The following is a 13,475-nucleotide window of genomic DNA, read 5'->3' as shown; positions in this document are numbered from 1 at the left end:
AAAAAAGTTTTTTTTTTTTTTTTAAAACACTTATTTACTTTTGAGAAAGAGAGAGAGAGAGAGAGTGTGTGTGTGAGAGAGAGAGAGAGAGAGACAGAGAGAGAGAGAGAGAGAGAGAGAGAGAGAGAGAGAATGGGGGAGGGACACAGAAAGAGAGAGAGGGAGACACATAATCTGAAGCAGGCTCCAGGCTCTGAGCTGTCAGTGCAGAGGTCAACACAGGGCTTGAACCCATGAGCCATGAGACATGACCTGAGCTGAAGTCAGATGCTTAACCGACTGAGCCACCCAGGTGCCCCATCAAGGACATTGTTCTTATTAGAACTTCAAAATGTTTACCTTTTCTTCTTATTGTGGCTGTATTCGTTTCTTACCTTAATTTGCACTGTTTTACCAGAAATTTTGTGAGATACAGCAGCTGGCATGTAAATCATTGAAAAAATGGCCATTCCATTGTTAACCAGAGTCACGTTATAGATATGCACACTCTCCGTGGTCTGTAAAACAACTTGTAGGTTACATAGCACAAAATACAATCATAAAACAAGATAAACAAGCACTATATTGGATCACATTTACCTGAAAATAAATTCCATAATCCCAGCATGTCCAAATGGTAAATCCTTGTATAAGAGAACATCCAGGGAGGCCATCTTGGTTCATATAAATACCATATAAACCTCCATGTGCTTCATTGTCAAACCACTTTTCCAAGGGATTAGATTGATCTTGGAAGGAAATATGAAAACAGAGAATTAATACTGTAATTCATGTCCTACAGCTTTATGGACAGTATCAGTTAAAGTAAATTTTTTTAGAAATTAAATACAGTAAAATCTTGGATTGTGATTAACTTGTTCTGTGAGTGTTCTGCAAGACGAGCAAATATTTCTAATAAATGTTAACTTGATAAATGAGTGATGTTTTGCAATATGAGTGGTATGTGATGCCAAATGTCACATGATTACAACTGAGCCAATAGTTCTTGAAATTCACTTTGATATATGCAGTTGCTTTGGATTAAAAGCATGTTTCTGGAATGAATTATGCTTGCAAACCAAGGTTTTACTGTATATAATTCTTATGCAAATTTAAACATGATGATCAAATATTTTTATGGCTTGGCCATTTATGGCTTACTCTATTCAGTATTTAATCTTATCTAATTTGTCCCTTTACCAGTAGAATGATTGTATACTCATTTGCAAAAGTTTGGTCTAGTTGCTAGCACACTTAACTTACTATATCTGATTAAACCAAACATGAATTTCATGAGAAAGCACATGAAGTTTGGATTCAAAGAAGGCTAACCTTGAAACACAAGTGATACCACTTGCTGTTTATACAATGCTTCCCCTGCACAACTTTTTGTTGCTGGTTCCTTCCAGTCACCCCATTTTCAAGTTAAGTGTCACTTCCTTAGGAGGCTTTCTCTGAGTACCTGATTCAAAGTAGCACCTCAGTTTCTCCACATAGCAATTAAATTATTTTATTATTACTTATTCATGAATTGTCCGTCTCCTCTCTCCTATTAGAATGTCAGCTTCTTGAAAGAAGACACTGTGTCTACCTCATTGACCACCATATTCCCAGAGTCTAGGAGGTAATGTAGAGATAGGTGCTTGCTTAACTGTCTGTTGATTTATGTATGTATGCTCTTGGGAACACTGTTTAACCTTTTAGAACATCAGTTTCCTCATACATAAAAAGTTTTGGGGCACCTGGGTGGCTCAGTCAGTTGAGTGTCCATCTGGCTCTTAATTTTGGTTCAGGCTATGATCACATGGTTTGTGAGATTAAGCCCCACGTCGGGGACTCTGAACCAATAGTGCGGAGCCTACCTGGGATTCTCTCTCTTTCTCTTTGCCCCTTTCTCCCTCTCCAAATAAATAACTAAGTTTAAAAAATGTTTTAATGCCTAATTGAGAGTAGTTTCAAGCTGGAATTAAATAACCCATATAAAGTGCCTCAATAAATGGAAGCTATACTCATTATTAATATATAGGATAATTATGGGGTGCCTGGATGGCTCAGTCAATTGAGCATCTGACTTCAGCTCAGGTCATGATCTCATGGTTCATGGGTTTGAGCCCCGGGTCAGGCTCTGTGCTGACAGCTCAGAGCCTGGAGACTAGTTTGAATTCTGTGTCTCCCTCTCTCCCTGCCCCTTGACTGCTTGTGCTCTCTCTCTCAAAAATAAATAAATATTCAAAAAAGTTTAAAAATATATAGGATAATTGAAGTGGATTCTTATGAAACTTTACTGATGTCCCAATCAGAGCAGCAACCTTAATAACTCCCTCCTAACCATGCATACATACACTGAAGGATTCCCATAAAGATCAGCAGCACCTCCTAAAGTTGACTTAGTACCAATTCTCTTTTCCGAGCCTCCTAGTGTCTGACTTCCTCCTATCTTCTATTGACTTTCTTTCCTTCCTAATACTTTGACTTTGACATTTTACTTATCAACTGCCTGGATTCTATTTTGTTTTCTCCATAAGGGGCGGTTCACTTGTCTCTCCCTTGGTCCCACACAGTGTTGCCCCTGGGACCCAGTGTGGGTCAGGGCTCCCTTCCCAGCCTCCTGGCCTCCCACCGTCAGCCTCCAGCTGCTGGCCTCCCACCTGCCAGGGAGATGGACTGGGCAGGTTGGCATCTCATTCCAGGAACTTAAACCCCCAATTCCTCAGTGATGTCTCCTATTTCAATTTCTCTAAATCCCAAACTTCCTTGTAAACACTCTTAATTTTTTAGGAATATCACTAATTAAATATTCCTAAATATTTAATTGGTTAGTAAAATACAAATATTAGTAAATATTCATATTCACAAGTCATATTTTGACTTAAAAAATCCAGGACAACTTCAAAGAAGTTGTAGAAGAATTACATATTTTATTTTATTTTTTTTATTTCTAGGAGAGAGAGAGAGACAGCGTGAGCAGGGGAGGGTCAGAGAGAGAGGGAGTCACAGACTGAAACAGGCTCCAGGCTCTGAGCTGGCAGTCAGCACAGAGCCCGACGCGGGGCCCAAACCCACGAACCGCGAGATCATGACCTAAGTGAAAGTCGGACGCCTAACTGACTAAGCCACCCAGGCGCCCCAAGAATTACATATTTTAAAATTTTAGTCAAAGAAAACTTTTAAGCTGTTGGGAACTAAAATATTTAATGAGAGCATATAATAAGGAATTTGTTGGCAGTTGTTTTATTCCCTCAAAATGTATTTTGTATAAGAATAAAATTAGCTTAAGCCCAACGATTTTTGAATTTACAGAAAAAATGTTGATTTAAACAATCTTAAAAATAAGCCTACTGAGATATAAAAAGCAGCTGTATGAGGGATATAAAGGTTTCAGAGAAAGTCCCATTCCCTCTAAGTTTTTCAAGAGGTGGACCCTGCAGTTCTATTACTCATTTTATTTTGATCTGATAATTCATTTAACTAGTTGAAAAACCAAAAGATCATTAAAAAAATTATACAATAAGTCACCCTGCTACAACTCACCTTTTTTGGGTTTTTGTTTTTACACTTTATGTCTCTTTAAACACAAATACCCTATATATTCATATTTTCTCTCCTTTCTTCCACAAACACATCACAAACAAAACTATATTGTATATATGTTGTTCTGCAACCTCCACTTATCACTTAAGAATATCTCTCTCCATATTAATACATCGATTTCTCTCTCCATATCAATACATCAATATGTATCTCCTTCCTTCTTTTTGAGAGGTCCCTCGTGTTCCAATGTCTGGCTTTATAAAACTAGTTCACTGTTGTTGGACACCAAGCTGCTTCCAGTTTCCTGCTAGCACAGACAATGCTGTGATGAATCACCTTGTTCACAAATCCTTTCTAAGTGTTGTAGAGACAAATGGTAGTTACATTGCCAGCAGTGGAAATGTTGAGCCAAAGGCAAATGCTCCTATAATTTTGGCAGCCATTGCCTTGTTCCCCTCTGCTGGGGTTGGTTATATCTGTCATTCAACCAGCAGTGTGTAAATACCCCAGCTTCCCCACAGCCTTGCCAAAAGAGTAGTTGTTCAGTTAATTTGGGACTTTTACTCATCTAATGGAGAGAAATGTATCTGAGAACTCTTTATGTCCTTTGACTTTTCCATGCCTGTAGGTTTAAACACAGGAATAGTGAACATTTATTCCTCTAAAGAGGAAGCATGAAACAGTGTCGTATCCCTAGAGACATGTATCTCTATGCTTGAAAGTGTTGCTTTTGTGAAAGTAGTAGTGGGATGAGGTACTCTCTGGTCCAACACCAGCCACATCAAGAACTGAAGTGGGTGTTAAGAGTTTTTGGATTATAAACATGGAAAATAATTATCTTTAAAAGCCTATTCCTTTTTTTCTTTAGACCCAATGGTATTTTCAAATAATTTAGCTTGTTGACTTCTTTCAGTGTCCTGGAGGAGGAGATCTTGCGTATTGAACTAACAAACAATAATTATTTCTTTCTAACAAATTTGGACAAGGTATTTCCTAGTTTTAGTGGCTCTGTGCCAAAACACTTACTTGAGCAAGGTTCACCATCAATGCGGTATCCCGCCCTTCCAAATCCAGCCACGACATTATTTTGTAAGACTGTATTGGTCCCTCTGTTTACCTAGCATAGTGATAAAGAAAATCCCATGGGTCAAGCTTTTACACAGCTGTACAATGAGAGCAGGTATCAACATATGTAGGAAAACTATTTATGACTACTCTTTGGGAGGAAAAATGTATTTCATTATTCACCCCTTTCAAATTTATATTATGAATGAAGTATTGAAATTACCTTGGGTTCTTGGTGTAAAATCATCATTAGATATTATGCCTTAGATTTCATTAGAAAACTACATTAAAGAGATTTTTTATTTCAGTCACAAAATCCACTGGGTATCATTCAATAATTATAAGCCATAGACCAAATTTCAGTATTATAGTAAGGTTAGTAGGATTTTGTCACTCTTTGGTTATATTATGTTACCAATTTGATTGATTAAGAAAAAAACAGGTAAGGTAATTACAGTAGACCATAAGATTCAACAGAAGCACTCACTAGTTTAAATAAAAGCTGCTATAATAAAAATTGGTTGAACATAAGTGTTAGGCAGTCACTGAACAATTTTATTTTATATGTCCAATCAAAGTGGCAAAAAATGAAACACATAGAGTACTGAAGATTTAGTTTTGCCTCAGCAAAACAGACAAATTTCAACTACTTAAAATATATTAAGCACTTTTATTTTTAAATATTATGATGAGAACGGAGTCAAATGAAATCCATAAAAGTAAAATTAGTCTTTTTTTCAAAAGATACAGGAAATGTTAAAGATTTGGAATTGCCATCGGATGACATTCTCACATCTATAAATAGATAGAAGAGAATATTATCATAAATGTATACCAAGTTCCAGAACTTTAGGCTTTACTTTAAGGTAATTGTTAATAGTTGCACAAAAACAAAACTCAATCCTTACTCCACATTCCAAAGAGAGCTATTTCTAAAATTGCTTTTGGTTCCTACGGCATAGGTAAGCAAAATAAAAACAAGATGGAGCTTTATCTCCTCTAAACTCTTTCTCTGTACTTTCTATTTGCTTGCTTGCAATCTCATCCTACACCTAATGACCTACAGTGATTGAAGAAACTTCACGGGAAACAAGAAGGATCCAACAAATAATACCGATAAGAGTAAATAACACTGCCTGGAGAGCCATAAGAATTTTAGATGAGAAAGAGATTTTAAAGAAGTTTATTCCCTTCTTTCTTTAGCTCATTTTATTAGTTCACCAATCTTTAAGGAAGAAATAGTTTAAAATATTTTGAGACTTACAGTTTCTACAGAATTTATAATCTTAGTAAAGAAATTACAAATTATAATTTTGTATACTTTTGTATAATTATAAATCTGTTCACACTACCTCAATTGCTGCATGCCAGAGAGTTGAACTTAAATCCTTTCTGTTTTGATAGGTTCCCGGCCAAACTGAAAGTGCAATCAAGTTTCCTCGAACTCTGTTGGCATCGCCCCATATTCTTATTCCTGCAAAAAATGAATAAGACCCCCCCCAAATACATACAAATTTGTAACAAGTCCTATCGGGAATGTCTTTCATATTTCCATGAAATTAGTTTTCTAGTTTGAGCTTGACAAATCAACCTCCTAAATTTTAGAGTATGCCCTTTGAACTCTACTTCTTTAATAGACTACCTGCATTAGAATCTTCTGGGGTGCATATTAAATATGTGGGTTGACAGGCTCTACCTCAGATTTTACCAAACACATCAGTTTTAAACACATTAAATGAGTTTGTATTATGCTTTATACTGATATTCAAGAAAGGATAACCTCCTAACACCAAGTCTAATTTTTAAAAAATAGGAACATTTAATTGTGAATAATCTTTTTGGTTGATATGTGACGGGTATTTTAAAAGTCATAGTAATTTAAACTATTGGTGATTACATAATTCACACAAGAGCATGGTCTGGTAAATAATTCTTCTAGAGTTGTACTGTCTGATATAATAGCCATAGCCACATGTAACTACTTAAATATAAAGTAAGTATAATTTAAGTACAATTAGGGGTGCCTGGGTGGCTCAGTCAGTTGAGCCTGTGACCTTTGATTTGGGCTGGGATCATGATACCAGGATCATGGATAGAGTCCCAAGCAGGCTCCACGCCTGCTTGGGATTCTCTCTCTGCCCTCTCCCCTACTCGCACGCTCTCTCAATAAAAAAAAAAAGGACAATTAAAATTAAAAATCCAGTTACTCAATCACAGTAGCCACATTTTAAGTGCTCAGTGGCCACATGCAGTTTAGTAATTACCATATTAGCATAGATATAGGCCATTTCCATTCTCACAAAAAAGATCAATTAGACAGCATGGCTCCAGAGTCTTCAGACAAGATTGTCTTAGGAAGCACGTTATTTGGACACAAATATTATCATACTACCTTCCCCCACTGTAAAGTGAATGATGTTGTCATCTATGTCCAGTCCATCTGTCCCAAACACACCGATTGCTGGGGAAAACCCATTGTGAAAGGCACAGCCTCGAATATAAGATGAGCCATGATCCTGAATCTAAGAAACATCAGGATTCAGTGAAAATTTTACAAATAAAATTAAAATATATTTAAAGAAAAAATTTGAAGTAAGTGATTTTCAGGAAACAAATATTGATAAACCGAATAATCAATTTACTTTCTATGAAAGAAGATGATTTCCCTGTAGATCTTTTAATCTTGGGAAATTTCCATATATCTTCAATTTATGATTAAATAAAACAAAAATGCAGATTTAAATGTAGATAAAAATTCTGAAGTAATTTTCTATGCATTTATATTTCTGTCATTACCTATAAAATGTTAAGGAACTAATAAAAATTAGTTTTCAGAATAATTTATTATATGATTAGGCAGAGACTTCTTTTAATTAAAAAAGTTGATACTCTAGGCAGGGGGTTACAAGTCAAATGTCTGTAGGAACAAGTCAATGAGTAGGGCTGGGGTTGCAACCTCAAACCTGCAACATTAGTTTTTATTTCCTTAAGAAACATGTTCTCTCTCATTTTTTCTTCAATTACCAGCCTTGTAAGCACATCTGTTTTCCCACTTTTGACAGAGGCATGGATATACAGACATGCTTTTCATTTGAGAAATATAAGCACTACTCACTATGTTTAAGAGAAACTATTAGGAAATATTTTTGGTCTCTGCAAAACAAAATGGAGATATGAGATAATATCATAGATCTTTAATTCTTTCACCTTTGTGCTCTTTCTTCTATTTTTTTCCCGACTTTTTTTCTTTTACTGACTTTAAATAAATGTGTGAAATGGGTAAATCAAATGCTGCTATGAGCCTAAAAATGCTGATGGGAAATGTATCTCAGAAAGTTATAGTAGATTATAGTCTTAGCGATTCTAAGATATGGCATTTTTAGTATAGTTAAATGAAAATAAAATCAAAGTCAAAATATTTCATTTTGAATATACACAGAAATTCAAGTACAAACCTGTCCTAAGTTAAGAAACGTTAAGGCGTATCTTGGATCTGTGCTATCCCTGAAGCCTTCTTGACCACAGTGATAAAATTCCACGTTACTTATCCTTGCATTTCCTGGCAGGGTAAGGAGGAAAGAGTTACAACATTTTTTTTCCTTGAAACAATAAAATTTGTTTTTTAAAGCTATGAGAGTTGTAATTTTCCAAATTACAACTTTCCAAACAAATTTCCAAACAAAAAAATTGTTTTTAACTTTTTCATGGAAATCTCATTTGTTCTTCTTGGTTCCTTTAATCTAAATAAGACAGTATTTCTGAACTTTTTTTCACTGCCCCCCAGAAGAGCTTTTTTGGACTTTTTTCTCAAATATGCTATATATCTGTTACTACATGGTGGCTGTTTGAAGGGCCACAAACCATTGCTCATCTAAGTTTTTTTGTCCTGTAAGAACCAGTTTTCATCCCCTTGATAGTGATATTGTCTCTTTTGAGAAGCATGATATGAAGCACAAGGCAATGATCATTAATAGCTGCTAACTTCACAAACAAAGCGATTCAGAGACAAATGAAATAATCTGACATTACATGTCTACTAGCAAAAAAGTACATCATCAACTATGAAAAATTCTTGCCTAAAAATTGAGTCTGAGTATGATCAGTTTTTAAACTAGCTATGATAGAAAACACAAAGGAGGCAAGAACAAGTGAAGTTCTAGGAATGAATGACTAAATTCTAGACTGTTGGAAGTACTATAGAACAGATGATCTAGGTTCTTTTATAAATTAGCTGCAAGAAGAGATAGATACATGAATCAGAGATTTAATATTCACAACCAATTGCAGCATGGTCTTGTTTAGATCCTGATTTGAACAAAGAGAATACAAGTGAAAAAAAGGGAGGGAGGGAGGGAGGGCAGAAGGAAGGAAGGAAGGAAAGAGAAAGAATAAATTGGGGGGAGTCTGAATAATCATTTGATATAAGGAATTACATTAACATTTTAATGTCTGATACTTACAAATATTTTTAAAGACGTCTTTTAAAGTTACATGCTGAAATATTTTTAGATGAAATAATATGTGATTGCTTCATTTACAATACTCAAGATATGGAAACAACCTAAGTGCCTACCAATGGATGAATGGATAAAGAAGGTGAAACATATATGAACAATGGAACATTATTCCATTAATCAGCCATAAGAAAATAATGGAACATTATTCAGCCATAAGAAAAGAGGAACTGTTATTTGCTACAACACAGATGGATCTTGAGGGCATTATGCTAAGTGAGGTAAGTCAGAGAAAGACAGAGACAGTATGAAACTTATATGTAGAATCTAAAAAAGCCAAATTCATAAAAACAGAGTAGAATGGTGGTTTACCAGGAGCTGGGGTGGTAGTGGTGGGGAATTAGGAAGATGTTGCTTAAGGGTATAAACTTGCAGCTAGTGGCTAAATAAGTTCTGGAGATCTAATGTACAACATAGTGATTACAGTCAACAACACTGTATTACAACTTCAAAGTTGCTAAGAGACTAGATATTAATTGTTCTTCCCACACAAAAGATATATTATGTGACATGAAAGAGATGTTAGCTGACAATACAGTGGTAATCATATTGCAGTACATAAATGTATCAAATACCGTTTACACCTTAAACTTACACAATGTTATATGTCAATTATGTCTCAATAAAAAATTATATGTGGTTGCTTCAAAATAACCCAGGGGCTTGAAGAGAGTGGATGGCCATATAGTTGAAACAAGAATGACCAAAGTTAACCATTGTGGTACCTAGTGATGGGTACACTGGGATTCATTATACGTTTCTCTATGTTTGAAAATTTTGTATATATTTAAAATTTTCCTTCAAACAAAAGTAACAGATCTATTGTGTTGTTGTCAAATGATTTCTGTTTCGGTGAGAGGCTGGGCTACCTGTTACCTAAGGTCATTATTAATTTAATAATTCTTATCGTCTATGAAGATAAAGTAAGTAGAAAAATGTTAGAGATTTGATTGTGGAGGGTAGCATGTGGGTTTACATAACCCCTCTTACGGCTTTACTCTTCCATGTGTTAAAAACAAGACAATGGAGCCAAACTGGGAGTTGCATACGCTTGGCCCCATGTCACCAAACCCAGACTGAACTTAATTACAGTTCCACTCCCAGAACTGGAATCTTAAACCAGTCAATCAGGAATCACCTTATCAGCACTAGTCAGGTATCTGCACCTGATCAGCCCCTGCCATCCCCTAAAGGAAAGTAACCTTGCAATCACCAATCTGCTTTTTTTTTGCCTAGTAAGCATCCTGTGTTCCTGCTCCCTTCTGCCTATACAAGTCTTTCATTTTGAACAACTCTTTAGAGCTCCTTTCTATCTGCTAGATCAGATGCTGCCTGATTCACGATGCATTGAATAAAGCCTGGAAGATCTTTAAAATGTATTCAGTTGAATTTTTTAAACACATGTGATCCTAAAAAGAAGTGAGAATTGTTTAAGAATTGACTAAACATAGAAGGCACCATGTAATATTTCAAATTTGTACCAACCTTTAAATGTCATCATATTTTCAGTGAATGAGCTGACCAGGACACGTGCACCAAAAGATTCCTTGAACCAACCTGGGTAATCTTCACCAAGTATTTTGATGTTCCTACTCAGTATCCCAACATCAGCTGCTAATGTGTAGCTCTGACCTGTTCCAGGAACATGGTATCTTTCAGCTGCAACAGAAAGGACAGCTAGATTATTACCAATGCTGAGAAATACCTGTGTTTCTTAGTTCCTTTGCAATTCACAGGACACATAAATTTCTATTATGCCAAAAGAGAACACAAATGTGTGAATTAATTAGATTTGCATGCTTAAACTACATAGATGGCAGACTGAAATTATGATAGCTTTTACTTTTTTCTTTCCAAGTTTTTATTTAAATTCCAGTTAGTTAACATACAGAGTAATATGGTTTCAGGTGTAGAATTTGGTTATTCAACACTTACATACAACACTTACATACAATGTGTTGTACTCATCACAACAAGGGCCCTCCTTAATCTCTCTCACCTATTTAACCAATCCCCCCACCCACCTGCCCTCTGGTAACCATCAGTTTGTCTTCTATATTTAAGAGTATGTTTCTTGCTTTTCCTGTCTTTCTTTCCCCCTCTATGTTCATTTGTTTTGTTTCTTAAATTCCACATATGAGTAACATCATATGGGTATATGTTTTTCTCACACTGACTTATTTCACTAAGCATAATACCCCCTAGCTCCATCCACGTTGTTGCAAATGACAAGATTTCATTCTCCTTTATGGTTGCATAATACTCCACTATGTATGTATGGATGTATATACATATATATACCACATCTTCTTTTTCCATTCATCAGTCAATGGACATCCAAGGTCTTTTCATAATTTGACTATTGTATAAACATCAGGGTATAAATATCTCTTTGAATTAGTATTTTTGTATCCTTTGGGTAAATACCAGGTAGTGCAATTGCTAGATCATAGGATAATTCTATTTTTAACTTTCTGAGGAACCTCCCTACTGTTCTCTAGAGTGGTTGTACCAATTTGCATTCCCACCAACAGTGCAAGAGGATTCCCCTTTTCCCACATTTTCTTCAACACCTATTATTTCCAGTGTTGTTAATTTCAGCCATTCTGACTGGCGTGAGGTGATATCTCATTGTAGTTTTGATTTGATGATGAGTGATGTTGAGCATCTTTTCATGTGTCTGTTGGCCATCTGGATGTCTTCTTTGGAAAAATGTCTTTTCATGTCTTCTGCTTATTCTTTAACTAGATTATTTGTTTTTTGGGTGTTGAGTTGTATAAATTCTGTATATATTTTGGATACTAACCCTTTATCAGATATGTCATTTGCAAATATATTTTCCCATTGTGCATGATGCCTTTTAGTTTTGTTGCTTGTTTCCTTAACTGTGCAGAAGCTTTTTATTTTGATGAAGTCCCAATAGTTTATTTTTACTTTTGTTTTCCTTGCCTCAGGAGATGTATCTAGTAAGAAGTTGCTATAGCCTATGTCAAAGCCCTTACTGCCTGTGTTCTCTTCTGGCATTGATTTTCTTTTCCAAGACTGTTTTGTCTATTCAGGGTCTTTTGTGGTTCCATACAAATTTTAGGATTGTTTGTTCTAGCTCTGTGAAAATGCTGGTTGTCATGCATACGTTCAGATCACAATGCTATGAAACTTGAAATCAATCACAGGAAGAAGTCTGGAAAACCTCCAAAACATGGAGGTTTAAGAACACCCTACTAAAGAACGAATGGACCAATCAGGCAATTAGAGAAGAAATTAAAAACTATATGGAAACAAATGAAAATGAAAATACAACAATCCAAACTCTATGGGATGCGGCAAAGACAGTTCTAAGAGGAAAGTACATTGCACTCCAGGCCTATTTCTAGAAATTAGAAAAAGTGCAAGTGCAAAATCTAACAGCTCACCTAAAGGAACTAGAGGGAGAGTAACAAGAACACACCAAACCCAGTAGGAGAAGAGAAGTAATAAAAATCAGGGCAGAAATAAACAATACAGAAACCAAAGAAACAATTGAACAGATCAATGAAACCAAGAGTTGGTTTTTTGAAAAAAGAAACAAAATTGACAAACCTCTAACCAGGCTTCTCAAAAAGAAAAGAGAGAGCACTCAAATAGGCAAAATCATGAAGGAAAATGGACTTATTACAACCAACCCCTCAGAAATACAAGCAATTATCAGGGACTACTATGAAAAATTAATGCCAATAAAATGGACAACTTAGAAGAAATGGACAAATTCCTAAACACACACTCACTACCAAAATTTACACAGGAAGAGATAGAAAATGTGAACAGACCCATAACAAGAGAGGAAATCGAATCAGTTTTCAAAAATCTCCCAACAAATAAGAGCCCTGGCCCAGATGGCTTCCCTGGGGAATTCTACTAGACATTTAAAACAGAATTAATACCCATTCTTTTCAAGTTATTCCAAAAAATAGAAATTGAAGGAAAACATCCAGACTCATTTTATGAAGCCAGCATCACTTTGATTCCCAAGCCTGACAGAGATCCAGCAAAAAAAGAGAACTACAAGCCAATATCCCTGATGAAAACAGATGCAAAAATCCTAAACAAGATACTTGCAAATCAAATCCAACAACACATAAAAAGAATTATCCACCAAGATCAAGTGGGATTCATTCCTGGGTTACAGGGCTGGTTCAATATTTGAAAATCAATCAATGTGATATATCATATCAACAAAAGAAAAGATAAAAACCATATGATCCTGTCAATAGATGCAGAAAAAGCATTTGACAAAATACAGCATCCCTTCTTAATAAAGACTCTAGAGAAAGTTGGGATAGAAGGAACCTACTTAAACATCATCAAAGCCATCTATGAGAAGCCTTCAGCTAACATCATCCTCAACGG

At 35.5% G+C, this 13,475-nt stretch overlaps 1 protein-coding gene across 1 annotated transcript in view; it reads right to left on the bottom strand.

Moving 5' to 3' along the window:
• PKHD1L1 (PKHD1 like 1) overlaps positions 1–13,475 on the bottom strand; it is a 149,037-nt gene that overhangs the window by 31,809 nt on the left and 103,753 nt on the right. Inside the window, exons 58-64 of the mRNA XM_077772932.1 lie at positions 10,575–10,748; positions 8,031–8,134; positions 6,968–7,097; positions 5,928–6,049; positions 4,537–4,627; positions 580–728; positions 375–497 (exon numbers count right to left, since the gene is read on the bottom strand). Coding sequence (XP_077629058.1) covers positions 375–497; positions 580–728; positions 4,537–4,627; positions 5,928–6,049; positions 6,968–7,097; positions 8,031–8,134; positions 10,575–10,748 — 893 coding nt within the window. The remainder of the gene's footprint in view (positions 1–374; positions 498–579; positions 729–4,536; positions 4,628–5,927; positions 6,050–6,967; positions 7,098–8,030; positions 8,135–10,574; positions 10,749–13,475) is intronic.

This window comes from Crocuta crocuta, unplaced genomic scaffold (assembly GCF_008692635.1).
Source record: "Crocuta crocuta isolate KB4526 unplaced genomic scaffold, BGI_CrCroc_1.0 scaffold479, whole genome shotgun sequence".
Taxonomy (NCBI): domain Eukaryota; kingdom Metazoa; phylum Chordata; class Mammalia; order Carnivora; family Hyaenidae; genus Crocuta; species Crocuta crocuta.
This window is presented reverse-complemented; position numbering and strand designations above follow the sequence as displayed.